The 27,956-nt window shown below is 42.1% G+C and overlaps 1 protein-coding gene across 1 annotated transcript in view; it reads right to left on the reverse strand.

The window, feature by feature from the left end:
• cpt1a2b (carnitine palmitoyltransferase 1A2b) overlaps positions 1–27,817 on the reverse strand; it is a 42,432-nt gene extending 14,615 nt beyond the window's left edge. Inside the window, exons 1-13 of the mRNA XM_083931852.1 lie at positions 27,695–27,817; positions 21,417–21,559; positions 20,031–20,170; positions 14,227–14,404; positions 13,603–13,704; positions 13,159–13,296; positions 12,180–12,257; positions 11,815–11,922; positions 10,383–10,470; positions 10,064–10,259; positions 8,607–8,795; positions 7,703–7,808; positions 6,801–6,917 (exon numbers count right to left, since the gene is read on the reverse strand). Coding sequence (XP_083787978.1) covers positions 6,801–6,917; positions 7,703–7,808; positions 8,607–8,795; positions 10,064–10,259; positions 10,383–10,470; positions 11,815–11,922; positions 12,180–12,257; positions 13,159–13,296; positions 13,603–13,704; positions 14,227–14,404; positions 20,031–20,170; positions 21,417–21,557 — 1,581 coding nt within the window. The 5' untranslated portion in view covers positions 21,558–21,559; positions 27,695–27,817. The remainder of the gene's footprint in view (positions 1–6,800; positions 6,918–7,702; positions 7,809–8,606; positions 8,796–10,063; positions 10,260–10,382; positions 10,471–11,814; positions 11,923–12,179; positions 12,258–13,158; positions 13,297–13,602; positions 13,705–14,226; positions 14,405–20,030; positions 20,171–21,416; positions 21,560–27,694) is intronic.
• Between the last annotated feature and the right edge of the window lie 139 nt (positions 27,818–27,956).

Below are 27,956 nucleotides of genomic sequence, written 5' to 3' on the forward strand. Positions count from 1 at the left end.
CTACTCAAACTCAACAGTAATAAGACAGAACTCATGGTGGTAGCCCCTGCACCACTGCTCAGGAAAATTTGAGACCTGGCCCTGGATGGCTGCTCCATTTCCCCATCTACTGAGGTGCGCAACCAGGGTGTTATTCTGGACTCCACTCTCTCCTTCCAGTCTCACATCAACAATGTCACCAAGTCTGCCTTCTACCACCTCAGAAGCATCTCACGACTCCGGCCTTCACTCACACCTTCAGTAACTGAGACACTGAGACATGCCTTCATCACCTCCTGTTTGGACTACTGCAGTGGTGTCCTGTCTGCCCACCAAGGCCCTTAGCAGACAACAGCTCCACTGGTTGCCAGTCAAGTCACGCATCGCCTACAAGATCCTCCTGCTCACCTACAAATATCTCCATGGACTCTGACCACAATACCTCACAGTAATGTCTCCTCCACCCCTACACTCAGTCACGCTCCCTGCGGTCCTCTGACAAGGACCTGCTGGCCACCCCACGCACCCGGTTATGGACTTTTGGGGACAGGGCTTTCTCCGTCAACGCTCCCACACTCTGGAACAGCCTACCACTCCATGTTCGCTCCGCCCCGTCCCTGCCCATGTTCAAAAAGCACCTCAAAACATTAATTTTACCTTTGATCGCTTTCTGCAGCAGGAGTTGGGCCTCAGCTCCATAGCAGGTTGAATGCAAAAGTTTATGTGAACCTCCTCCAGCAACGTGCAATACCTCCACTGCAATTGTCTCCCAATCAGCTGCAATTTTAATGCAGGACAATGCCCCCCGTCACACTGCAAACCAGGTGAAGCAGTGCACTAAGCTAAGAATATTGAAACAATGAAATGTCCAGAGTCCAGATCTAACCCCCATAGAGAATCTCTGGAAAATCCTTGTTAAAGTAATGTCTAAGAAACCCACTACAGTTAGTGAACTGTGGAAGAGACTGAGTCAGAATAGACCAAGATCAAACCAGAGCAGTGTGAGAAACTAGTGATGTCCTGTGGGCGTAGATGTGCTGAAGTCATTCAAAGCTGTGGCCTCTACACTTCCTGTTCATTTTTGAATCCTATAGAACATAGTTCACTAACTAGCAGACCGCGGTCCGAGTCCGGACCCAGAGGCAATCCTGTACGGACCTGGATCTATAATCCATTTATTCTTACGGTAAATTAATTTAACATGCACAGCTTTTCGGCGCAGCTATCTAGTGTTTACGGCTGCTCCGGTTGAGATCAGGAAATGAACTGACCAATCACGTACGAGCTAAGTCATCCCACGTGATGCTACTCAGCCAATCAAGTCTCTGCATTCCAGGCAGCAAACAGCGTCACAGTCAAAAAATAAAGAGGCGAATGACGGATGACAGGGCGACAGAGAGACAGAAAGGATGATAAAGAAAGCAGTACAGAGAGAGGAGACGATCAGAGGAGTGATTTGGAGAAGGGGAGAGAAACAAAGACGATCAACATACAATCGGGAGAGTGAGGCGGGAGTAGGGAGAGAAACAGACGGTCAGAAAGTGAGTCGGGATCAGATAGAGGAACAGACGGTCAGATAGTGAGTCGGGATCAGAGAGAGGAACAGACGGTCAGAAAGTGAGTCGGGATCAGAGAGGAACAGACGGTCAGAAAGTGAGTCGGGATCAGAGAGAGGAACAGACGGTCAGATAGTGAGTCTGCATCATAGAGAGGAACAGACGGTCAGAAAGTGAGTCTGGATCATAGAGAGGAACAGACGGTCAGAAAGTGAGTCGGGATCAGAGAGAGAAACAGACGGTCAGCAGGGGGTCGGGAGCAGAGAGAGGAACGGACGGTCAGAAAGTGAGTCGGGAGCAGAGAGAGGAAAAGCCACAATTGGCACTATCTAAGAAAAGAAAAGTTGATAGCGAAAATAGAGCTTTCAATCCGGAATGGACAGACTCATTTCTGTTCATTCTTCCCTCAGGCAGTACACAACCACTGTGTCTGATATGCTCCGAGACTGACCCACTCATTCACTGCCCAACACAAAAAAACATCTACTGGTGGGGGGGTTGTCAAGGAGTGCATGAGTGCCGAAGCTGAAACCTTATATGAAGGAAAACAATAAGAAGAGCTGTGTAACAAAATAAAGCAAATACCTAAGTCAGCATCATCAGCCACAATGAAAAGTGAGGTTTTAACATAGGATGTACTAGCCCAGCTGAATGAAGCCATCCATGAGGCACCATGTGTAGGCTTGGCTGTAGATGAGTCCACTGATGTGTCTGACAATGCTCAGTTGTTAGTCTATAATAGGTTCTTCAACAAAGAGCAGAAAACATTCTGTGAGGACCTGTTAAGTGTTACTACCCTTCAGACCAGTACACGAGGAGAGGAAATATACCAGGCCATTAAGGAGTCGTTAAGAAAGCGAGGAATATAGTCAAAACAAGTGGTTTCCATAACCACAGGTGGAGCCCCTGACATGACAGGGAGAGAGCTGTAGCAAGACTGAGAGAAGACAATCCTGAGCTCATTGCATACCACTGCATAATCCACCAGTCTGGCCTCTGTTCCACCCTGTCAGATGAGCATGCTGAGGTGATGTACACAATAATGAAAATCATCAATTTTCTCAGGGCATCCTCTTCCTATCAGCATCGTATGCTCAGAGAATTCCTCAGAGATGTTGAAGCAAATGCTGATGATCTTTTGCTGCACAACAATGTGAGATGGCTCAGCAAAGGCAGAGTTCTGGAGCGGTTTTGGTCCATCAGAAGGGAGGTAGAAGAATTCTTAGTAGCGCTGAAGAATCAGAAGGCAACACAGTTTTCTGTCTTTTTAAAAGATGAGAAAAAGATGAATAATGTGGCATTTTTGGTGGATATCACTTCACATCTGAATAAACTATCTGAATAAACTAAATATGAAGCTACAGGGCAAGAACAATTCTATTAGTGAACTGATAATAGCTGAGTGCTCCTCTCAGAGGAAACTAGAGTTGTTCAGCGAAGACCTGCAAGGAGACTGTGCCCACTTACCAGCAGTGCAGGACCAGGTTCAGGGAAAGAGAGATGTGTCTACCTTTGTTGACTTTGTTAATAACGTGATTGTTAACTTTAGCAAACGTTTTGACGGCTTCTGCTTTTGACAGCAGCTCACCATCTTCATTCAGAACTCATTTCTCATCTCAGATGTCAGGGCATTCTCAAAGGAAGTCACACAGCTCTTCAAGTGGGCAAATGCTGCACCTCTGCAAATGGAACTGGTTGATCTCCAGGCAGATGTTGCCCTGAAAGAGCAGTTCAGAGGAGTTGACCCTGCCACTTTCTGGTTCCAAATGGTTTCTGAGTCAGCTTTTCCAGGTCTGAGGAAAGTAGCCCTGTGCATCATGACCATGTTTGGCTCCACGTACAGTTGCGAGGCAGCTTTCTCCACAATGAACATAATTAAGACAAAATATCGGTCCAGGCTTACCAATGAGCACCTCCACATGTGCATGAGAATGGCCCTGACACCATTTAGGCCTGATTTAAAACCCTGGCAGGAAAAGCTATAGTTCATTTTTCTCACTGAGCAACAGAAAGAAGGGAAGTGGAATATAAAAGGGAAAGACGGAGAAACTGAAAGTCTTCAATGTTATGATTTGTAAAGATTTTTATTGTAAAAGTGGTTGAGTTTGTTCAGTCAAAATGTGAGACAGTTAAAGAAAAATTTGATTTCTCTCAAGTTTAGAATTTTGTTTGAAGATGCTACATTTTTCCAGAGCCATTGTATTTATTTTCTCTTTAAAAAAAAATGCAGCACTTCTTGAGAGGGATTGTGTACCTGTGCACTTCAATACTAAGTGACAAATAGTGTCAAAATAATGTTTTATAATATGTTTACTTATCTGTTATTTACATGCAGAAGCTGATGCGACTTCTTCAACATATAACACACTAACGCAAGGACATGATGTTCCAGACCTTTACTTGAATATTCTCTGACTGGACCTCTCTGTGTTTTAGTTGAATACCCCTGCTATAGAAGAAAACATTGTTGAAATCTTCTCTTCTGACACAGTGGTTACTGTTCTCTAATTTTGATCACCGTTTTTTTTTTTCACAAAATAAAGTTTTTTTGAGAGGTGCCTTAGTTAATTAAAAAAAACATGCTAGTACAGCAGTGGTATAGACACAGAGGATATTCTATCAAATTATGAGCAAAATAAAATAATGTCAGATAAAGTATTTATAATTTGTTCTCTAATTTTGATCTGCAGCTTACAGGTTTGCTAGTAAGCCAATGCAGATAAAACTAGAATTGATTCCTCTTTTCAGAGAGAGAGCGAGAGACCAGCTGAACTTCTAACTCTCCACTCTCTTTTTTAGAGGTTGATGAAAAATTAATATCCCCTTTATATGAAGTTGAAAACATCACCACTGAGCTTCCATAGTTTATTGATTTTCAATCAAGATTCCAGCACCGAGCAGACAATTTCAGTGAGACGGCAGCCTCAAAATTTATAATGCAGAAAAAACCCTGAACACAGTTCATAATAACACCTGATATTACCGTATTTTCTGCACTATAAGGCGCACCACATTATAAGGCGCACCCTCAATTAATGTCTTATTTTTAAACTTTTTACATCTATAAGGCGCACCGCATTATAAGGCGCATAGAATAGACGCTACAGTAGAGGCTGGGGTTACGTTATGCATCCATAGATGGAGCTGCGCTAAAGGGAATGCCAACAAAACAGTCAGGGGAGGTCGTCTTGTTGCTTCCTCCACTTCCGCACCATTGATTCGTTCATGTTAAACTCTCTCGCTGCTGCTCTATTCTCGTGTTCTACTGCGTGACTAATGGCCTTGAGTTTAAACTCTGCGTCGTAAGCGTGTCTCTTAATAGGAGCCATTTTGGGGTCTTTACACAAATACAAAAAAGGAAATGAAACGGCACGCTAGCGCAGTCATATATCTCATGCACCGCGCGTTACTTCTTCTACGGGGGAAAATAGAGTCGGCGGCTGCTTACCATAGTTGCAAGACCTGTTATGGCTCAATATTGGTCCATATATAAGGCGCACCGGATTATAAGGCGCACTGTCAGCTTTTGAAAAATTTTAAGGTTTTTAGGTGCGCCTTATAGTGCGGAAAATACGGTACCCGGTGGAGCTGTACGCAAGAACACAAATGTCTGTCAAATGATGGGACATCAAATGGAGTTTACCCTCCAAGCGCCCTAAAACAAAGACTGAATACTCACAGAGTAATCCCATGTTAGAACAGACTAGGAGTGGGCGATATGCAGGGGTGAAAGTAAGCCGTACCGGAAAGAAAGATATACTGTCTCTGAAAAACTTGCACTTTCAATTTGAAAACACACCTGATTACATCAAATTACCAGAAGCAACAGGTTTTCCCCTGTATACCTTGCATATAACTTGTTCTGAACTGTCTCAGAATTAGGTCTCAACCTTCAATGCATCGTTTCACTCGACGGACAAGAAGCGAGATAGTGCACTTACATCCTATCACCATACCATCCTACACCAACATGCGCAGCTGGTATCCAAAGTGTTTTAGTTGTCTCCCAGATAAAAACAACATATACAGAAAAAAAAATGTTTATAAAATATTAAATATAAATATTCTGTTTTTATGTGTGCAGTGTTTCGCTGGAAAGACAATGAGGGGGCAGCATGTGTACGGCTTACCTGCGCCAACGTGAGCAGCTGGTAATCAAAGTGTTTAAGCAGACAGACGTTTGTTTCAAAGTCTGAGACTTTAACACTAACAGTGTGATAAAAAGTACTAGAGTGATAAGAAGTCCTAGTAAATGCTTGATAAGTAGACTATAATAAAAAATTAAGTGTATTTTTCAGTGTGCTATGCGCACTATTGGTTCAATATGATAGTACCGTCAAGAAATAAAAATTACTTTCACCCCTGGCGATATGGAAAAAATATATCACCAATTTTTTTTTACAATAAAATCACAAATTTATCAAGTTTTTTTTTAAACATTGATTTTTAATTATTTTGCAAGCTACTGAACAGTGCAACCAAAGTATTTCCCTATGTAAAAACATAGCCCTAAAAGAAAAATATATTCCAAAGAATTCAGGCGTATGAGCCATAATGAAGAGATTCTTGTGGCAAAGACAATAGACATTTAACAAACAGCTGCCTAAAGCACCTGTTGCTTCTGCTGGCTGAGGTGTGGCTGTTTCACTCTCAATATAGTACCTGATTTCTGTTTTACTCCTGTCGCACGCATTGAAAGTGTTGCGATGAGCAGAGAACAGCTGATCATGAAGTTGAAATGATGAATTATCTAAACCAGACCTCTTCATTCACTACAAACCTAAATAAATGTGTTGTTGAAGCTAAACAGGCCAGATAAGGTCCATTCGTAAGAAGCTCGGAGTGAAGAGAAGGTGCGCGCTCCTTGTTAAACACATGTGTCGAGTATTCACAGCGACAGGGTTTCAATGCCCCGGACAAAAGGAGAAATTCTAGTTAAATAGTATTGTGACGTAAATTACAACTTACATGTTTTGGGTTTTAAAACACAGGACAAGACCTATTTGGTATCGCCTCATGATGCAGAGCTTCTTTATCTGAGCATACAAGTTCAGCTCTGTGTATCTTGTGAGATACTTCCTATCTTGTGATACAAGTATGACGATACAAAACAATTGCCAGGTAGTTTATAAGAATGATACCATGTCTAACATTTTGTATTTAAATGTCAGCTGCTTTTGGATTACTTTGTAGAATTTTCCAAATGAATGTGTAGTAAGAGAGGACAAAATGTTTCAACAGACACATCTGGCAGGGTGTATGTACCTCTAAGGGTATGTCCCAGATGAGCCTCTGGGGTGCAGGTAGTGAGCGGTCCACCTCTCCTTTACAGTGCCCGTCCTCGGTGTAGCCCAGCTGGAAGGCATCAGTGGCCAGGGTGTACTGAAGAAGGGAGCATACATGTTCTTATTATTGTTTTTATTGAGTTTATAACCGAACTGGCAATATCTAAGGTGTTTTCTTATTATGGCAGCGACTAACCAATTATTTTATTCTGCATGACTGTGTATTCTGTTTTTTGTACTTGGCTCAACACATCTTGACTATCTATAAGCATAGTTTTGATTTCTGTGTATCATTTGTATTTGGTACATGTGTGGCAGTTTCTCACAGGAGGCAAGCCACAGGATGTGGTCTGTCACTAACACACAGCATAAAGCACAAAGAACAAGAACTGCTCAGACAAACAGTTCAACTTAAGCTGGGCCTACATTGTATGATGTGAGTCCACAGTCAGTGTTTTTTTTAATCACTGCACCTGTGAGAAGCAGTAAACAGTTTTTGATATGTCAGAGCTACATGACATGTCATTAAATATATTGGTCATTCCACCATTCAAAATAACAGATCTTGCAGAAGAGATCCTTACATTACATATCATAACCCTCAGTATACATGTACAGTAGGAACTTGTGGGTAGAGTGGGACAGGGAGTTGAATGAAGTTGCTACGGCCAGGCTGTTTTAATATATTTTACACGTACAGTGTAAGGACTCAGGTCGTTGATGATAGGACCAAACAGTGTGAGCACATAAATCGTGAGCTTTGACTCACAGATTATTAACTCAAACAGTATCAGGGGGAATCCAACAGCATTTCTGAAACTGTACAGTGTATGCCCAACTTTAGACAAATGGAACCTTACACAGACATACACACACACACACCTCCCAAAGGTGAGCCACTGTGGGTGCATCAGCCCAGGAGTGCTCTGCATTTAGTCCACTCTTCCCGTTCTTGTAAATCACAATGGAGAAGGATTTATCAAACCACCTGAGGGAAGACAGAAGACAGATGGAAATAGGGAAAGAATCTGAGATATTATTATCTTGTATTTACAGAAGAAAAACAGCTTAGACTTTGAGAAATAATAATTAAATGGGTACTAATATAATCAAACAATGTCGTATTTGAATCACACGATATATGCACAATATTCATGAAAATGTGAGAAGAAATACTTGTACAAATGAACATAATGTCTTATGGCCGGGCGATAATTTAATATGATCATTTATCATCTTTCAGTGGACTCGTATCCTGATGAAATCATAAATCAGGATAATGTTAGTAATTATTGTGGAGATTGTCAGTAAAAAATATTGCAATTCTCACCTGTAAAACTGTAAAAAAAAAACAAAAAAAACCTCCCACTCCTGGTAGAATCAGGGATTTCTTTCCTGTATAAATTTATTTTAATTTTATTTATATTACAGACGTCCTGGGATAAGACTATTTTACCCCATGTCCCCACATTAAACTAGTCCTGTTAGAAAGGGCTTTAGAGTCTGCAGCCATACATGCTGCTCTTTAAGGCTGTAAATCAACATCAGCATGCCAGCATGCTCATAATGACACACAAAAGAGATCTAACTCTGTATTGTAGGTGGTTCCACAGTTTTGGAGGCTGACAAAGTATGATTTCACCAGTGGGTTTCTGGGGGGATTTCGATAGCAGCCAAAAGAAGTGTGACCTCATACTGGGTTTGTTTGTTGTTTATATGGTTGTGATATCAGCTTAAAACTGTTCCTCAACACCCATCTAATGTCTTTCCAGTGTATCCTCCTCACCTATCGTAACATTTGCCATGCAGCAGGGACTTGGCATAGCGGTCTAAGTTTCCCACTGGATCCTCTCCCCTCATGCCTTGCTCTTCGTCATCCAAGGTTACGAAGAAGGCTGACCTCTCGATGGAATCCAGTGATCGCTTGTTAATGCCGGAGCTGAAATACTGCTTCCTCAGCTGAGACCAAGGAACCCTGGGATGGGGCGACATTTCATTATGAATATCGTTTAGAGTCTGTATATTTTACATGTGTGTGTGTGTGTGTGTGTGTGTGTGTGTGTATGTGTATGTGTATGTGTTTGTGTGTGTATGTGTTTGTGTGTGTGTGTGTGTGTGTGTGTGTGTGTGTGTGTGATTGATCACAAATGCTCACCAAACAGAAAAGACATTTCTAAATTACACAGTAACAGAGGCTACAGAAAGGGCTCAAACGCATAGGAAGTTCATAAAATGGAAACTCCAGATGTCCTTTTATGATTAAGAAGACTTGTTGAACTCTGAGAAGATCTAAGATTTTTTTATATATTTTTTTTGCCTCATTTCAAATAGGAGCTAATTATAATACAGCATCCTTTGAAATATTTGTATAAAGAATGTTTCAATCTCATTCGCAGGACAATCTTGGAAGACATGAAATGCTTCAAATATGAAATATAAAAGTACATGTATATATCAGCTGGAGTGTGTGTGTATCTCTGTGTGTATATTTTGGGGGGTGGGAGGTTTGGGTTTTCATGGTGTTTCATCTTCCATGTTTTATTTTGTTTTTGTTTTTACTATGCTTTTATTTTCTGTGAGGCACTTTGTAGTACTGTCAAAGTATAAAAAAAATGTCATATAAATAAAGTTGATTGATTGATATTAATAAGAAATGTACTTATACCACTGATACATTACAAGATTATTTTAAAGAAAAGTAACAATATAGCCCACTTTTTAAATTTAATTTCTTTGTATGTACTCATTTTTGCTTCACTTATTGTTTTAGTCTATGCCTTTATATTTCATTGTGTATCTAAGTATTCTTATGTTATGTCATCATGATTTAAAATTGTAATGTTTATTGAAAAGAGAATTGACTGCCTTATATATACATTCCTCTCTTTGTCAAGTACAATGCCAAATTGTTCTTCTATATTTGTATTATATTTGTGAAAATTAGCAAATTAAGTTTTAAAAAAAGTGTTTACAATTTACTTTAAACATGGCGGCCACCGAAGCGCAAAAACGTTACCCATTGATCAAAATTTTAGAATATGTATGTTTTCCTTCTGTCATTTTACAAATAATGCTGATCTAAACAATCCAATAGTAAGCATGAATTCCAGCCATTACTACTGAACAAAACACATTAAACAGTAAGTAATTCAAGTAAGCGATACAATGCGCCTACATGCAAAATAAACTAATACATTCCAATATATACTATGCCAGAGCATACCCCCACCCTACTGTTCCTACCTGTCTCCAGCAGTGAGAGCTCCCAGTTTCTCCTCTCCAGGTTGCGGTGGAGAAGGGTCATCCAGGATTCTCTGGATCTGGTGCTCGATCTCCCTGGGAGACAGCAGCCGGCCTGCCCGGTACACCCACAGGCGAAAAAAGCGCCCCTTATGATACACTGCCACAAACTCACTGTCCTGCCAGTGCTGGAGCACATCTGAGGAGGAATGGAGGATTATTTCAGTGGCTCAGCAGTCGTATCAACAGAATAGTCATGTGTGGGAATCATAAGCAGTAAAATGTGTGCAGCTTTTTGTGGGTATGTATGTAAACGTGTTACCAGTCTCGACTCCTGGTTGACGTGTAGTGTTGAACATCCTCTCACACTGAGCGGCACACAGAGGGATGACAGTGCCTGGAACACGACTCTGACAGAGTAAAAACACACACATCTGTTATTAATATTTATTGTTTAGAAGCGCAACATTCTCTCAGTATTTTTTTCAAGAAGAGAAGAGAGTTATGCTTAAAGAAGCATGACGGCAGGCCTCATATTCAGAGTATTAATTTAGTTTTTATTTTACCAACACTGATTAGCTGGTAAAAAAGTATCTATTCTGTATTAATTTGTGTTTGATGAATGCTTTAGGAATGTACATTTTATGGCATTCATTTGATGTGAGTTGGCGAATGGGAGCTAGCTCTATCGCTTTCCTTTCTTTTTAAGGAAAGTATTGCAGAAACATCTGACTTTGGTAATAACAGAGCTGCATGATGAGATTTTGTTATGTCATGTCCTGGCAGTTGCAGACCTAGAATAGTCTGCTGGCATTTCTACTACACGTCACAGTTACCGTCATTCTGCCATTCCACCATTCCACCACCACCGTGATAACATTACCACAGTAACCTGTTTTGACATGGGGGATAAATGCGCCCAGTTACACAGGCGCATGCTTCCTTTTGTGTTTGGCAAGCAGGAGAGAGAAACAGTTTTGATTGTGAAAATGTTGTATCAGAAAGGCTAAGCGAATAATGAATAATAATAAATAATAGTGAATAATTCCTTAGATAGAAACATGTTATGAATTTTGGAAATGATTACATCGGTCTTTTGGACTTTACAACGCTCTTGAGTTATTGGAAAGACAAGTCATAAACAATGCTACGCAGCCACCACTAGAATCTAAATTTAGCTAAAAATAGTAATAACATCAGTGTAGCCTGATCTTTATCAGAAACTGTACAGAAATAACGGCTTTAAACAAAATAAAGAGAAATGCAGACCTAACTTCGCCTAAATACACTTATTGTCTCATTTTGTTCTACTGATGATAGGAAATAAAAATGAGAAACCTGTTAACGGTCTCATTTATGAAGTGTGTAACATATATATAGGCTATGCTTCAACAACGCATGCATAAAACAAACGTATATCTCTTCCAAATGGCTGGTTGTACTATTTAAAATAATATAATGAAATGGCAGTAACAATGTTCAGGAATGTGAATTTATGCACAAAATTAGCTTGTACATGTGAGGCTGATTGTGACTTGGGCCGCGATGGTTTGTCATTTTAAAAAAGCAGGTCATCAGAAAAAAGTTTAGGAAACACTGCTCTAAAGAATCATTAACCTGCTTCACATCACTTGTGAGAAACTTGTCTCCATATCGTCTCTATTCACTGACTTTAGAAGTGATATCATCAATAGTCCTGATATAGATAAGTTAGACATTATGGCTTCACATTACACAATTCAACGCGGTCTTACCGGTTTGAGTTCCTCCCGGTTGACCTTTCGGCGGTAGAGCAGGAGGGCAGTGATGGTGTTGCCTGCCCTGGCCGCCTGTACGCAGGTCGGGGTCACGTAGAGAAAATCCTGGAGGGCAATCACACAGGATATTAGAAATAAAACAAAAACAGGCTCAGAGGATTTATGCTTTTGAAGACATAAGAAGAAATGGAGAAAAATGTTACGATGTTATACAAGGTAAAGAAAAAGAGATGTTATCCTCCGTCTTGGCTCAACTTAATTGCCAGTATACTTTAAACTGCAAAAAGAACATATACAGTAAAACACAAGATCGACTCTGGTACTTTTCTAAACTGCAATACTGCGAAAAGGCAGCTAGTTACCATGCCATAGTAGTTACTGTTGACCATGATGGGACCTCGGCTCCTCAAGTAGATGTATTCCTCCCACCAGTCACTCACCTGGAATCACAACGGGAACTTATTCACTCAACATAAACAGGGAACAAAACAAAACACTTCCTGTAGAGAGATGAGGAGATTTATTTTTTTAAATAGAAAATACCAAAGCTTTCCAGAACCATACACTGAATATCAGCCAATAGATGATTGAGTAAGATAAATGTCGCTGTGGAAAGTATAGCAATGCTATGAAATGCAGGACTACATAAAAGGGTAAAGGGGGAGGGGAATTTCAGTATTATTCATCCTGGACCCTAGTTCCTTTCTGTGTAAGTGACTAATAGCAAATTAGTCCAGTATTCAGTGCTGCAATACCGACACTATATTTCCACTAAAAAAAATACTTTTAAGAGGGCGGCACGGTGGAGTGGTGGTTAGCACTGTCTCCTCACAGCAAGAGGGTTCCTGGTTTAAATCCTGGCTGGGGCCCTTCCGTGTGGAGTTCTCCCCGTGTCTGTGTGGGTTTTCTCCGGGTTCTCCGGCTTCCTCCCACAGTCCAAAGACATGCACGTGTTAGGTTCATTGATGACTCTGAGTGTGAGTGGTTGTCTGTCTCTATTTGTCTCTATGTGTCCTGTGATAGACTGGCGTCCTGTCCAGGGTGTACCCCACCTTACGCCCAATGTCAGCTGAGATCGGCTCCAGCCCCCCGAGACCCTGATAGGGACAAGCAGTTGATAATGGATGGACAAATACTTTTAGTGGAAATATATTGTCGGTATTTTACAGTGGTGGAAGTGGAATTTTATTACTGTAATAAGAGAATGCAACCCCCCCAGAAACTATTCACATTTAAGAAACTGGAACTCAAGCTGGACAATCTGGCATTTCACTTGCCAAAATTTTTGCTCGGTCACTCGCATAATTTTTTCAGCACTAGTGCGTGACTGAGAACACCTACATAGTTGGTGGCCCACAAAGCTTTGAGTTTTAGGTAGCGCTGCAGGCGGTTTCCCAGGTTAGACTCAAACTCATTGGCCAGTTCAGTCATTCGTTTAAACCCTTGATCAGTCAGCAGAGGGCGCGCTGACCTCAGGTACTGAGAGAGAGAGAGAGAGAGAGAGAGAGAGAGAGAGTGTGAGTAACAGAATCAGTCAAAATCTGCTTCTGAAGTTATGAAATTATTATCAATTTCCGAGCTGCAATTTCATTTCTTCATTTCATTTTTAGATAATTATACATAGATACTGTATACAAGTGTGTGTGTGTGTGTGTGTGTGTGTGTGTGTGTGTGTGTGTGTGTGTGTGTGTGTGTGTGTGTGTGTGTGTGTGTGTGTGTGTGTGTGTGTGTGTGTGTGTCCATGACTATATGTCTAAGCATGTGTACCGGTGTGTGTCTGCTCACCCTGTTCAGTGTGTCTTTGATGGCAGGAACAGGCAGGTGAGGCAGAGAGGTTTGATAGCTGTACAGCAGCGGTTTCCTGCTTGATAATAATCCCAGCAGAGTCTGAGAGAAACAGACAGAGGTTTGTGACTTTTCTGATATAATAAACGTGGGATCTGAGTTTGTTGCACTACAGAAAAATGTGTTGTTAAACACTCAGCCAAATTTATGACTTAAGCACTCTCTACTCTTTTCGCGTGTCCGCTGGAGGTGCTTTTAGGCATGATTCTGGCTTTTGCTTTTTTGGCAAAGTCTCTCTCAGTATTACATGAATCACAGTCTTTTTACATGTTGGCAGCAATCATTTTCCTACATGTATAATGTGCTTTGAAACAAATCTCTGAATTTACTTTACAGACTTTAACATAACAGACACCTCATGTATGATTTCAACAAATTAACTGGGATTATATGTAACAATAAGATGACATTTTAAAGCCTCCTTTGCCAGGTGTTAGATACCATGTTGTTAAAACCAGCTAACCTAGCACTAAATTAAATTCAATTTTGAGTCCAAATTTGACCTAAAACAACCTCTGCAGTGCAGCCACCGGCTGGAACTGTGATAGTAGAAGCATGACTTACCACCCAGATTTTCGTGGTGTTGGAAACTCGGCCGTGCTGCTCGAACATCCATTGGTGGTAGGAGAGAAGCAGTTTGAGGCAGAACCTGAGCGCGAGGATGAGGGAAAGCCACAGCAGAGTGCTGAAGACCAGCGCTGATAGCATGGTCTGACCCTGGGCGCTGAGCGAGACATGGAGACTGGACAGTAGGAGAGGGAAACAACAATTACAGGCTACATAAATACAACAGGATGCCTGTCACTTTTAAACATTCAGCATCACTTTTTAATATTACCTGGAGCTGAAAGTAGGAGCTAGGGAAAAAAATAAACATACAAAACAAATTATTTCTGACTGAAGTTTTCTAAAGAACATTCTAGAAACTGTCAACTTAATAAAAACACCATGAGTAAAACTAATTGTCAGGTGCAAGAAGTCCAACTGTGAGAAGTTCTTATGAAAAAAACCCTAAGAATAAAAAATCAAAAGTATGTCACAAAATATTTATGCACCTATGAATGTCCTGCAGAACAGATTTGACATACTACAGACACTAATCTGTCAGAGTATATGCCTCATTGCAGCCAGCAGAGGGCAGATAATTCACACTACACACAGTGATGAGGTCAAATGAAAGATGCAGGGACAGTAATGCAACTTATATCACAAACAGTGAATTTATGTGTCAAAACTGAAAAAACTGTAAGTTCTGTATCCATTAGACATTTCTCATGTCACATCAACAGCAACATCTGCTGGGTCACTTAGGAAGAGAAATATATTATTATATTCGAAATCAGGAAAAAGAGAACACATAGAAACTTGTATAATAATGTGGTGAAATATATCATTGCAATAACCCCACAGGGTTTTATCATTAAAGTGTAAATGGTCTGTCTCAACACGGCTGCAAAATAAAACTAAAAACTATTACCTATTAAACTTTCTTCTTCAGTCACAATGCTGTATATTCACAGAGGCCACCATATTGTTTTCAATATGCTAATATTGATTTTGATATGGGAAATCACATAAAAATAAAATAGCCTTTAAACTGGAGCTGTGCATTTTCAGCGGGCAGTTTCATCCAACAGCAATGAGACAAAGATAACAATCTTCATCACCGCCATCCTGTCCATATTTTTTTAAGTCACATATCTAGTCTGTCAACACCAGACTAATTTGCATAGAGCAAATGTGAGCTAGTCAAATTTGTCTGGTCCCAAGGCTAATACCCTGTTGCTTATACTTTACATTGGCAACTTTACTCCAGAATGAATATTATCAAGGTGGAATGTACAATGTAGCAGGTGTGTTTGTGTGAGGTAGAGAGTAGAGCTACAGTAAGTGAATAGACTGGTAGGGAAGTAGGGGAAAGTTCAAGTGCAGCTACCACACCCACACTACCAAACAATGACTCTGTTATAAGTACTCACAAGTAATGTTTGCTTTGATCAATTCTTGTTCCTCCTTCCTGTCACTTGCAGCTGGCAGCAAATTCAAGTATAGCTCAACTAACACTGGATTTTTGAGGGAGACACTGATATACTGTAGATATATAATAATAATTATATATAATTAATTTATTAATTCATCTTCAACCGCTTGTCCCTGTCGGGTTCGTGGGGGGCTGGAGCCGATCCCAGCTGACATCGGACGTGAGGAGGGGTACACCCTGGACAGGACGCCAGTCCATCACAGGGCACAGAGAGACGAACGGAGACAGACAACCATTCACACCTACTGACAATTTTTAGAGTAATCAATTAACCTAACACGTGCATGTCTTTTGGATTGTGGGAGGAAGCCAGAGAACCCGGAGAAAACCCACGCAGACACGGGGAGAACTCCACACAGAAAAGCCCCAGCCGGGAACCTTCTCGCTGTGGGGGACGACAGTGCTAACCACTACAGCACTGTGTCGCCCTCTAATTATATATCAACAGTGTAAAAACAAATCTGTCAGTTTGAATGTATATGATGGGATAATATGAGAACCGTAGGTTGATTTCACACCTGACCTGTTTGGTCCACTTTAAACAAATCCTGGTTCATTTCCATGGATAATGTGGTTGGTTATGGGTGGTGTGAAAGCTCAACCAAACTCTTGTGCGGACCGAACATTTTTCTTTCTTACAATTTTTTAATTGATTTTTGTAGACCAGAACACAGAAACAGGTAAAACACATTTACAGTACATCTGCTTTAAGGTGGAAAAAAAAGGAAACCACAGATAAAAACAGAAAAAGCCCAACATGAATCCCGCTATCCCTCCCAACAACCCATGTCAGACACGGTCACAATTAAAAAAACAACCAAGCAACCAAATAACATGTAACATAAGTAGATAACGTAAGATAAAGTACAAAAAAAAAGAGAGAAACACACTAAAACAAATAGCAGAAATATTTAACGTCAACAAAGAAACAGGACAGCAAAAAATAAATAAAGGGGGGCGGGGGGGTCTCTCCTTTCAGTACTAGGAAGTGTCCTCCGCATCGTCAGGAATAACAGTAATACTATTGCTAATAAAAGCTAGCAGTGGATCCCAGGTTTTGTGGAATTCAGCAAGCTTCAGGCACCTCCAGAACATGTGTGCGTCGCCGGCTGGGGACTGCTTACAGTGGTTACAAGCATCACTTTGACTAGGGTATATCTTAGCCAACTTATTATTGGTGAAACGGGCTCTATGAAGCACTTTTTACTGTAATAGGCCGTACTTGGCACAAATCGAGGATGAGTGGACCAGTTTTAGAATGTCCCTCCACTGGTCATCAGTAATGTCTACCCCCAAGCCGTACTGCTTCCAAATTTTAATGGCATTAACGACAACCAGAGTCGATGAGACCTTGTGGGCAGTTATAGGGAGCTGTGAGCAAATCGTAGAGTTCAAAAAGCAGGAGGAAGATGTTATCTCAGTATGAGCCCAGGGCGGTCAGATGTCTGCAACTTCACCGCAGAGCTAATATAAAAGTTTATTAATGTTGCAAGCCTAGAAGTAGTTGTGGAAACAAGAGAGTGCTAGTCCCCTTTCAGGTTTAGGGAGTGAAGAATATGTTTTTTGTCAGGGCTGGTTTATTTTGCCAGATAGAAAGGCGTTGTTGGTCCAGGTTAGTGAAGAACGATTTTTGTTAAGACAAATTGGGAGGTGTTGAAAAGGGTACAGAATCTTTGGTAAATTGACCATGTTAATAACATTAACCTGACCTGCAAGGGACAAGGGGAGGCCTGCCCATCTAGACAGGACTTGCATTTATCTATTAGCTGCTCGAAGTTCTTTTGAAAAAGGTCCCTGAAGGAGCTGGTGATAAATACCCCCAAATACTTGAACCCCTCGTCAGCTGTTTCAAAGGGGAATATGGATTGTGGGAGTGATCTCGCCAAGTTGTTGACAAAGAATAATTCACTTTCCTGAATATTCAATTTATACCCCGTGTCCAAAATGATACAGGATTGATAAAACTGGGGGGAGAGAGGTTGTTTGGTTTGAAATAAATAAGAGAAGGTCATCTGTATGTAAGGAGAGTTTGTGGATTAGACCAAAACGAGTGATGCCTTCAAACTCATTCTGGGTTCTAAGCCAGATGGCTAACGAGCCGATGGCTATGTTGAACAACAAGGGTGAGAGCGGACAGCCCTGCCAAGTCCCACCCCTGAGAGGGAAACATGCTGAGCGACACCATTAGTGTTTACAGATGCAGAGGGGGTTACATACAGAAGCTTAACCCAAGAAATAGAATTAGGATCAAAGCCAAATTTCTCCAAATTATAAAATAGGAAGCCCCACTCTATCCGGTCGAAGGCTTTCTCTGCATATAGCGCCACTACGACCTCAGGAGTGTCCGATCCATGTGAGAATATGATGTTGAGCAGCCTTCTGGTGTTGAAGAATGGATGTCTCCCTAATATGAAGCCGGTCGGGTCTTGTGAAATCATCGATGACATCACACTTTGGAGGCGGAGGGTGAGGACCTTAGCAAATATCTTACAATCAATGTTTAGAAGCGAGACCGGTAGCTGCCACATGAAGTAGGATCCCTGTCTTTCTTCAGGAGCAATGAAATAGATGCTTCATACAAGGTCGCTGGCAGTCTGCCTTCAGTAAAGGAGTCATTGAACATTCTCACCAGGATGGGAGCTAAAAGCATCGAGTACGTCTTAAAGAGCTCAACTGTAAAACCATCTGGACCAGGAGATTTCCTGTTCTGCATCGACTTGATTGCTTCGTGCACCTCCAACAGAGCGATGGGTCTACCGAGCTCCCTAGAGATATTTATATCAATCTGAGGGTACGTTAAGCAGTCCAAGGGGTTGGGGGCCACTGCAGTATTTGGGTTGCATTCAGAAGTACATAATGAGGTGTAAAAATCAGAAAAAGACTTGTTGATCATCACTGGATCAGAAGTGTGGCTACCGTCTGGTAGTTGAATTTTAGAGATTAGTCTGGAAGCACTAGCTGTGCGGGCCTGCTGCGCAAGGAGTCTCCTTGCCTCATTTCCCTGCTCAAAAAAGGTTTGTTTAGATTCTGGCAGCTGTCTCTCCACTACACGTGTCATTAAGAGGCTGTGTTCTCAATGCAGTAGTAGCCGTTTCTTATATAGAGGAGGGTGGTGGGGTGGAGAGATAGAGTAAGTTCCATCGAGTTTTACCAGTTCCTCCGCAATTTCCACCAGCCTAGCCCGTTCAGCCCTTCTCATTTGAGAAATATGGGATATCACTTGTCCTCAAACAGTAGCTTTAAGTGCTGCCCACAGAATGCCGTGGTCAGAAGTGACTATTGGGTGATATTCACATGCATTCACACAGTCGAGGAGGTTGTTATCGATTAAGAAGAAATCAATTGGGAGAATGTATGGTGTACATGGGAATTTCTGATCCCTGGAGGTTTAGATATCCCCATGGGAAAGTTTTCTTCGTTTTTTCTCAACTGTGATGCATATGTTTTTACAGTGTAGTCTGTGTAGGAGAAGTTCTGTCAAGAGTCACATCCTGCCCCATATTGAAGTCCCCCCAACAAGCACGTTGCTAGGTTACCTTAAGTACCCGGCCGTATCAAAGCCGTGATGTGATGTTTAATCCACTTTAAAAAAAAGAAAAGTACAAACCAGATTATTAAGAAAAATGCAACAATGTTGCATCTTTCCCCCTGAGTCCACTGAAGTCAAGGTGTGAAAGCGACCTTAAAGGCATAAGAAACAACCACATGGCAATACCAAGATGCATCTGTAGACATTATGAGTTCCAGCTTTTATTTGGTTATCATTTTTGTAATTTTGATATTTGTTTTTTTGTTTCAAAAATGTAGGATAGAATCCTTAAAGAATAATGCCCTTAATTACAGTTAACTGAAAGACACATGTTGCAGCACAGTGTTTGCATTTAAACTCGGTGTGAGAGTCTTTACTGTGTTTAGCTGTCATCTACAGTTGCTTCTGCTCTCTTCTCTTTTCTCTCCTCATGCTGGGACCAGGTGGAAGCAGGGAGCAGCAGGGAGCTGCAGGAGCGACTCAGCAGCTAGCCTGCTACAAGCATTAGCTGCTTAATTTTGGCTTTAAAATCATGTATGGGTGGAGAAATGCTTCCTACATAACCTCAGCAAGAGGTGTGAGGGACAGGATATTAGTGGTCCTTTACGCTTGTATTTAGTGTTCTCCACTTGTGATCTGATGCATTTTAAAACCAAGTGTAAACAGGGCCTCAGATACCCATGTGCTCCTAAGAAGAATGACATTACATGGACCAACATCTTTATATGCAAAAGAGAAAAGTACAGTTGTACCCTCTATCTAAAGAAGGTAAAGACAGGTCCCTGTGTTTCTATGTACCTTAGTGGCAGGTGTTGCTGTATCTTGGTGATGAGCCCCATGCTGGGATCTGAGCGCATGTACATGGTGGCCAGGATCGCTATGACGACAAAGAGCCATGAGGAAGGGCTGGCAGGGTACACTCCCTTGATCACCCTGTTCTGTTAGCACAGAAGCAGAAACAAAAGGCATTAATGAATTAACCTTTTTTTCCCCCTTTTACACTGGGGTAAAACAGCTGAAACAAAAAATAATAAACTCTGACGCCCCCTTCACATTTCCCCTCATGTAACATTAAAGTAACATGTATGATTCTGTCTATTCAGCATTCTGTATCCACTTGATCCAACATATGGGGTGCATATTGAGTCCATTCTTCAAATGCAAGATGTTTTAACAGCTGGGCCATAACATCAAATACAGTACATGTACATTCTCCAAAAAGGTAAACATGCCACATTGGTCCATTGGACAAGAAGAAAAATGCATTTTGTGGGATTGAACAATGTTTGGCATCAGAACATCCACATGCATGTACTGGCACGATTAGTAAAGAGAGGAGCTTGTTTTTGAGCATAACACACAACTGCACATGCACATAATAAACAGCTATGCCTATGTCATCAGGGGCAGAAATGCTTGTCAGTACATGTCAGGAAAGGCTCTTCATCCCTAACCTATACAGATGGGAATATGAGCTCTGTAATAAAGCTGTCTGCATTTAGCTCCTCTCCATACACAAATTACATCCCTACACACCTCCTCCAGGGGAGTGGGGATAGTGGGTGCTGTATGTTGTACAGATTATAAAATGCTCTGTAACAAACTCGTCATTGTCTGCTATATAAATAAAAGTGATTTGAGGCACTTTGATAAATTAAGTACCTAAGGAAGGGTATTACAGTGCTTACCAAATCTTTATGTTTAAAACTTTTCTGATAGCTTAAATACTCTGTTGAAAAATAGCATTGTGTCACTCTGAGCTAGAAAGTAGCAGCAAGTTTTTTTGTTCAGTTACCATGAAAACAAAAAAGACCAAACGCAATGTGCATCACAGACCTTTTAAATTGCAAACGTGTTGGAGCTCAGCTTTAATCTAGTTATCAAACATCAAATGTCATTAAATCTACCCTGTAAATGGCCGTACATTTCAGTACATGTAGCTTTGTGAGGAACCTGACAGAAGACATTCCCCTGCCCCTTCCCCTGACCTTAACCATCACAACTAAATGCCTAACGTCGATCCTTAACTTGACCTAAATCAAATTCAGACCTGAACCTTAGAACCAAGTCTTAACCCCCAAAAGGGCCTTTGAGTAAGTGAGGACCAGTCAAAATGTCCTGACTTTCCAAAAATGTCTAAACTCTAAAATTGGTCACACAGAGTATTGTTCCAATCATCCTCACCCTCAGGCGGCTGACTCGTTTCTTCCAGGATCGTACTCCAGACAGGTAGATCTGGTTCAGGGCCTGATAGGATAGCTGCAGGTCAATCCCCTCTGGGGTTATGGTGAACTGGAAAGCCACTGCCTGGTGGGCCTCCGCCATCGCTATGGAAACACAATTAAACAAAACTGTAAACACCGATATCACTCCTTGAAATATGTCATTCTGAACTGTTTATTCTAGTTTAAACGACCAAAGTCCCATGCAGTGTTGGGATAAAGCCTGGAATTACTTTACTGGAAGTGTGGCATAATTGATGACAGATTATACAGGATTTAATAACCTTTTTAGATTTAGTTTTATGACAGAACTGATCATAACACTAGTTTTGTAGGGCAGCAGGCAGCTCAGTGTGTTTGCTGTCTCTCTTATATGAACCATCTGTGTGCCAACACGTGAGTAATTGAATGCGTCAGTGGAATGTTGTTGTCTCACTGAATCCTGCTGCAGCACCAACAATACTGAGTAAAAGCTGCTCATACTACGCTGTTATACAGCATATCAAGATACAGGTGTTGGTTTTCCAGCTGGGCATTACTGCCTGACGCACCTCCTCCAGTGCCTTTTGAACAGGTGCGCAGTGACACCTCACTGAACACCTCTGGGGGCCTAAACGGATCATCAGCTGGGGACCACCACTCATCAACGTTTCGTTCCTTTAACCCCAGTAGTTCTCTTTGTGGCGGAGCGATCCCTGCCACCCCCTGCTGATTCCCTAGGTGTTTGCCCCACATCCCTTCTGCTTCCTCCTTAGCCACAGCCAGAAGCTGCCTTTCTCCGCCTCCTCTGCCAGCTCTTTCATGGCTTTCCGATGCCTCGCTCATGTGTATCTCATGTCGCGGAGTAGGCGAGCAGTTGAGGAACCTACGAAGCCCCTACACCCCACTTCCACAGGGAAGATAACAGCTCTCCAGCCCGCCTCCCTGCACTCTGCTGCCAGATCAGAGTACTTGGCTTGCTTCCACTCATAAGCAGCCTCCATACCTCCCCTCCCATGGTACAATGAGTTCCACCAGGAGGACTGTCTTGCAAGCCTCTGACCACATGACGAGGTCTGGCTGTAGGGATGTTTCCACAATCTCCCTGGGGAACTGGAGCTGCTTTCCCAAGTCAACCCTCATGGTCCACTCACTTCCCGGTGAAAGGAGCCTTGCTGTATCTCTGTGGCGGGAGGGTCTGACACTCTCTCCAGCCCTTGCAACCTGGATGGGATGTCGTCCTCGAGCGGACGGTCTGCTGTTTGCCTCCTTTCTGCATGACTCTGATACCTCTGCCAGCACTTGGTCGTGTCGCCACCTGTAGCGGCCTTGGGACAGTGCTGTTGTGCAGCCCGACAGGATGTGCTGGAGGCTTGCGTTGACGTTGTTGCAAAGGGGACAGGTCGCTTCAGCACCAAACCATTGGTGGAGGTTTTCGGGTACAAGGCAAAGTGTCATATGTTGCTCTGATCAGGAAGCTAAGCCCAGCTTGGGGGATCTTCCATAGGTCGGACCATGACATGGACCTGTCTGTGAGACCTTCCCATGACGTCCAACGTCCTTGCTGGCCCTGGGACACTGCTTTGATGTTAAGGCGTTCCTACTCAGTTCTTGCCACTTCCGCCACCACCATGGCTTTTCGGTCTTCTTTGAAACCCTTTGACCAGAACAAGGGAGCATCGCCCCTCCCAAGGCCTGCTCGACCCTCCTGGACTCTGCCGACCACCTAGCGGTGCTTCAGCCTGCCGATTGCCATGTCGACCTCTTCTTGGACTTTCCACTTTCTTCCCGTTCTTATCTGGGTGCCCTCTGCTCTCACCAGCTGGTCAATGGATTCCCTCAGCTCCAGCACCAGCCGATCCTTCTCTTGCTTATATCCCACGCTGATGGATCGCAGTTGTAGTTGTAGCGTGTTGCTACTAAAGAGGCCTACCTCCGAGAGGCATCTTGGTAGTCCAAGCCACTTCCTGATGAATGAGTTTGCCAGCCCGTCCAGCTTGCTCACCATTGAGGAGGGATTTCGCTCATCTTCAGTGGCCACATCACAATTTGGTACAGTATGAACTGGTAACACCAAACTTTGTACTTTCCGGGGAGTTGGCTTTGATTGATCTTAGCCAGGCCATCTGCGAGATGCTTCCTCACAGTCCCCCCCATCTGCCTGTTAGAGAGCTCTGTTGTGTAGGTGCGACCCAGGCTACAAACAGGTTGATCTGCCAGAAATGGTATTTCTCACCGCCTGCTACAAAGATGGTGTTGTCGTTTCTGACTCCTTTCCTGATCGACAGACTGCGTGACTTGGGGGGTTTGATTTTCATCCGCGCCCAGCCCACAAGCTTGTCGATCGTCTTCCGCAGTCTTGTTGTGCATGCTGCTGTCTGGAGTATGGTGGTGATATCGTCCATGTAGCCTCTAACTGCTGGTAGCCTTTGTCCTGACGGCAGTTTCACTCCTCCGACCATCTTCCTAGCCCCTATGAGGATGATCTCGAAGGCTGCGACGAAAAGGATGGGCAAGATTGAGTATCCCATGGCAATGCCTACTTCCAGCTGTTGCCAGCCTGTTGTGAAGTCCTGATGGGTGCAGCACATCTGGAGGTCTCCAAAGTACTTGGCCACAAGGGCTCTTATACAAACTGGGACATGGTAGAAGTCCAAGGCGAATTCGATGAGATGGTGGGGGACTGACCCATATGCGTTGGCAAGGTCGAGCCACACAACGTGCAGGTGACCTCTCTCTCTTTTCGCCCTTTGGATCTGCTCCCATATGACTGCAGAGTGTTCCACACACCCTGAGAAGCCTGGCACACCTGCCTTCTGGTAGCTGGTGTCGATGTACCCGTTTCCTGTGAGGTAGCTGGTCAACCTCTTGGCCAGGATGGAGAAGAAGATCTTCCCTTCGACATTCAGGAGGGCGATACTCCTAAACTGGGTTTAAGGTTTAATTATAAGACATGAGCAGGTTAAGCCGATTATCACGCAGGCTCATCTGCAACCAAATATTGAAAAACAAAAAGCAACAAATATCAGGTGCACTGTATGTCCTACAGTGTCCTACATTATTGTATGAATAACTTAGTCATTATATTGCTGACTGGCAATTAGCTCATCAAGGTTGCAATGACAAATTCCTGTACATTTAACTGTGCATTCAGGTAAGTGAATGTTCTTTGCAGAGGTAATGGTCAAACTAATGGAAAACAATATGGGTTTTTCTATGGTCGATGGTGATCTTTAGAAATCAGGGCAGCTGATGGCTGATATAGGATGCCGGTTGTTTTTGGGCAATTGTTTTTTTGGCTGATATTTCTTGTTTCCCTCCATCTGTTAAATTCAACAGTTTAATAATAAATGATAGAAAAATTAATAGGGTATTAGATTTCTCAGCCATCTTAGCAACTATGTAAAAACAAAAAAACAACAACAAAATAACAAGGTTAGTATTTTATTTATTTTGTAAGTAATTCTATAATTCCATTTGAATCTAATATATTTTGGAAAAAAAACAGATGAGGGAATTTGGGTAAATGTTAATAGTAGCCCTATACTGAGTACTATAGTAATAATAATAGTACAGGGCTCAAAACCTTTTAAGCATCTTCCCAAAAATGTCCTGAAGCATGTTTTTTGTTTGTTTGTGACACTGTCAGAAGGCAGATGGCTGTAATCTATGTGATTGAAATAAATAAATAAAAACAATTCGGACTGTACAGATATTGGAGTGAAATAAATAAATAATAAATAGAGTGTGCTGTTAAAGAGTAATGCACAGATATGCAGATGAAAAAGGCCTCAGGAACACAGTGGATGATGACACGACTATAATTACAGTCAAACGTCCTACAGAGAGTAGGTCAACATATAACCTCTAAAGTTATGTTTGTGTGCATTAGCTGTGTTTGCACACCTCTGCCATCTCTTCCCCTCCTCTGTCCAGCCGAGCAACTGATTGCTGCATATTTCACACTACCCACAGCTATTTCTCACAAGTGTGTGTGTGTGTGTGTGTGTGTGTGTGTGTGTGTGTGTGCGTGCGTGCGTGCGTGTGTGTGTGAGAGAGACAAAAAGATAGGGCTGAACTCTCAAATTTTGTTCAAAAACATTTGTTTAAATCGGCTATTGAGCACTTATCCTTTGCTTGACAGGTGTGGTACATCGAGATACTGATTAGACAACATGATAGTCTGTATATGTCTACACAAATGGCAATGTTCCAACTTTGCCAACTATAGGCTAGATTCACATAATTGACTAATTGATGTTTATCTTTATATTGACGTGAGTCATTAGAGGTTAAGCTGTAGCAGTATTAGTTAGTGGTGGGAAAAAAAACAATACTGCGAAATATCATCCTAATTTCTCTTGCGACACTGGCGCCAAATATGGATATTTTATGACAACATGCAGGTGTTCTGTATTACTGACTCACTTTTGCCATTTTGACAGTCACTATTATATACATGTCTCCTGTGGTGGTGCGAATCCAATGAATGAGGGTAAAGTGGGTGGAATTAAACTGCTGAGAAGAAGCTTAATGAATACAGGTGAAAGGGTGGACAGCGACAAATTAGTAAGAGAGGCAACGCAAGCTCCTCTCTGAGAAGAAAACAACTATTTCGTTTTTAAAGCAAAGCTTCCTTGAGCGTCCCCAGGGCTGCAAGTAATACCAAGTGGTAAGTCCATTGTCACGTTCATTTTCAAGCACCTTCGACCATACTGTGTAATGAAAACGTAGGTTACAACAACAGTGGAATGAAACGTAGGAAAGCTAACAACACTGGAAACAAGAAACAAAATGCATGTTCTTGTACAATGTTCTTTAAACTTGAGCGCTTTAGTTTGGAGAAATATTACCAATAAGTTTGGTTTAAACATGTGCTGTACTGTAGTTTCAGCAAGAGCAACTTTGAGAGTCAAATTAAGCTGATAAGTGAATAAATGCAGGTGTCTTAAATGTATTGTGGCAAAATGTAACAATAATTCAATTTGAGACTGGATATTTAAGTGAGTGTGTTTAATCTGCTACAACCAGCAGCAAGTTACTGTACGTTATGTAGTGGAATCTAGTAAAGCTACAAATTGGTATTTCATTCTGGATGGCAAGACAGTGTTGAGAAACGGGTTGGACCTGCTGGGGAGGAAAGGCAGCAAAACCCCAAAGCAACTTCAGTCAAGAGCAACTGGACTTGGTTATTTGTAATAACCAATAACCAAATAACCAAGTCCAGTTGCTTTGGACTGAAATTGCTTTGGGGATAACGATGACCTAGAGAAATGAGAACATTCACAGGCCCAGGGCATTTAAGGTCAAACAGGCTCAGCTCGCACACGCAAGGGCGGCGGGAAGAAAGAAGCGCGCGTGCACGGACTACAATACAATACAATAATTCAGATATGAGCGAGACTAATGTTAGCGTTATGTAGAGTTAATTGTCTGTGGACTATTGTTTAGTCGAGGCACCAACGGGTTGAACGTTTTATGGGCCAACCACACAACATTGTGGCGCTTTCAAGATGTTAGTTAGTTGTTTTTAATTGACTCTTATCTCTCGCATTGGCCTAGCTAACAAGAAATAAGCCCTTATATCTGACTAGCATCGCTTTTTTATTTTAGAGTGCCATGATTAGCTGGCCTGGCATAGGCCTTCTGTCTGTCAGATAGCCTCTCATGTTTGAGCGTGTGTCTTATAATGGTTTGTATGTAAACAGGCTAACGTTACCTTTACTTTTTTTTAGATTTGCCTCCACAGGTGTTTCCCTGACGTTAGGTACTGTCCGGCCTCGTAACGTTAGCTCACATGTTGTCATTTCAACGTGCTAAGCCTATATAACTTTAGCTGTAAGTAACAATAACGATTTAAAGTCACGACGTGTGGTCTGTGTCGGGCGACAGCTAGGACTTGTTTAAATGTGACTGAACCTAAACCAGTTTCCTTTAAGAAAACTGCGATGCAACCATGAAGCTCTCCATCACTGCCACCATGTTCCGGTGTGAGTGGAAACACCCACAAATACCAAAACAACAAATATGAACTAGAAACTCAACACACGTGAAGTTAAGCAGTAGTGTGAAAGTACAATGATTTAGCTTACATTACTGCACTGTAGCCTTGTGTAATATCAGTGCACAGTGGTCCATTCATGCTCGGTCGGCAACATCTCCCAACCCGCGCGAAGCACAAAAGAGCAACAGGATAGCAACAGTTGAGCAAAAGTGGCCCAACGGCTCGATGAAAGTTAATAAAAAGGGGTGAAAATGTACCTGAAGTGTCTTTCGAAGAGCTTTGTCAATGAGAAGGTTGATAGAGACACGTTTGTTCGCACCCCTCCCTTCTTCCAGCCTGCTGCCACTGAGCACACCCAGTGAAAGCGAACTTCCCCCGACCAACAAGGAAATCACTGACAGTGGTAGCAGACGAAGATAGTTTGGGTTTGAGAAGATGAGGCACTCGTAGAAAAGATAGGGGGCCGAACTGGAGCTGTAGGCGTTAACTCTAACGCATTCGCTGTAGCCAGGGACTACA

The sequence above is a fragment of the Echiichthys vipera genome, assembly GCF_963691815.1.
Source record: "Echiichthys vipera genome assembly, chromosome: 17".
Classification (NCBI taxonomy): domain Eukaryota; kingdom Metazoa; phylum Chordata; class Actinopteri; order Perciformes; family Trachinidae; genus Echiichthys; species Echiichthys vipera.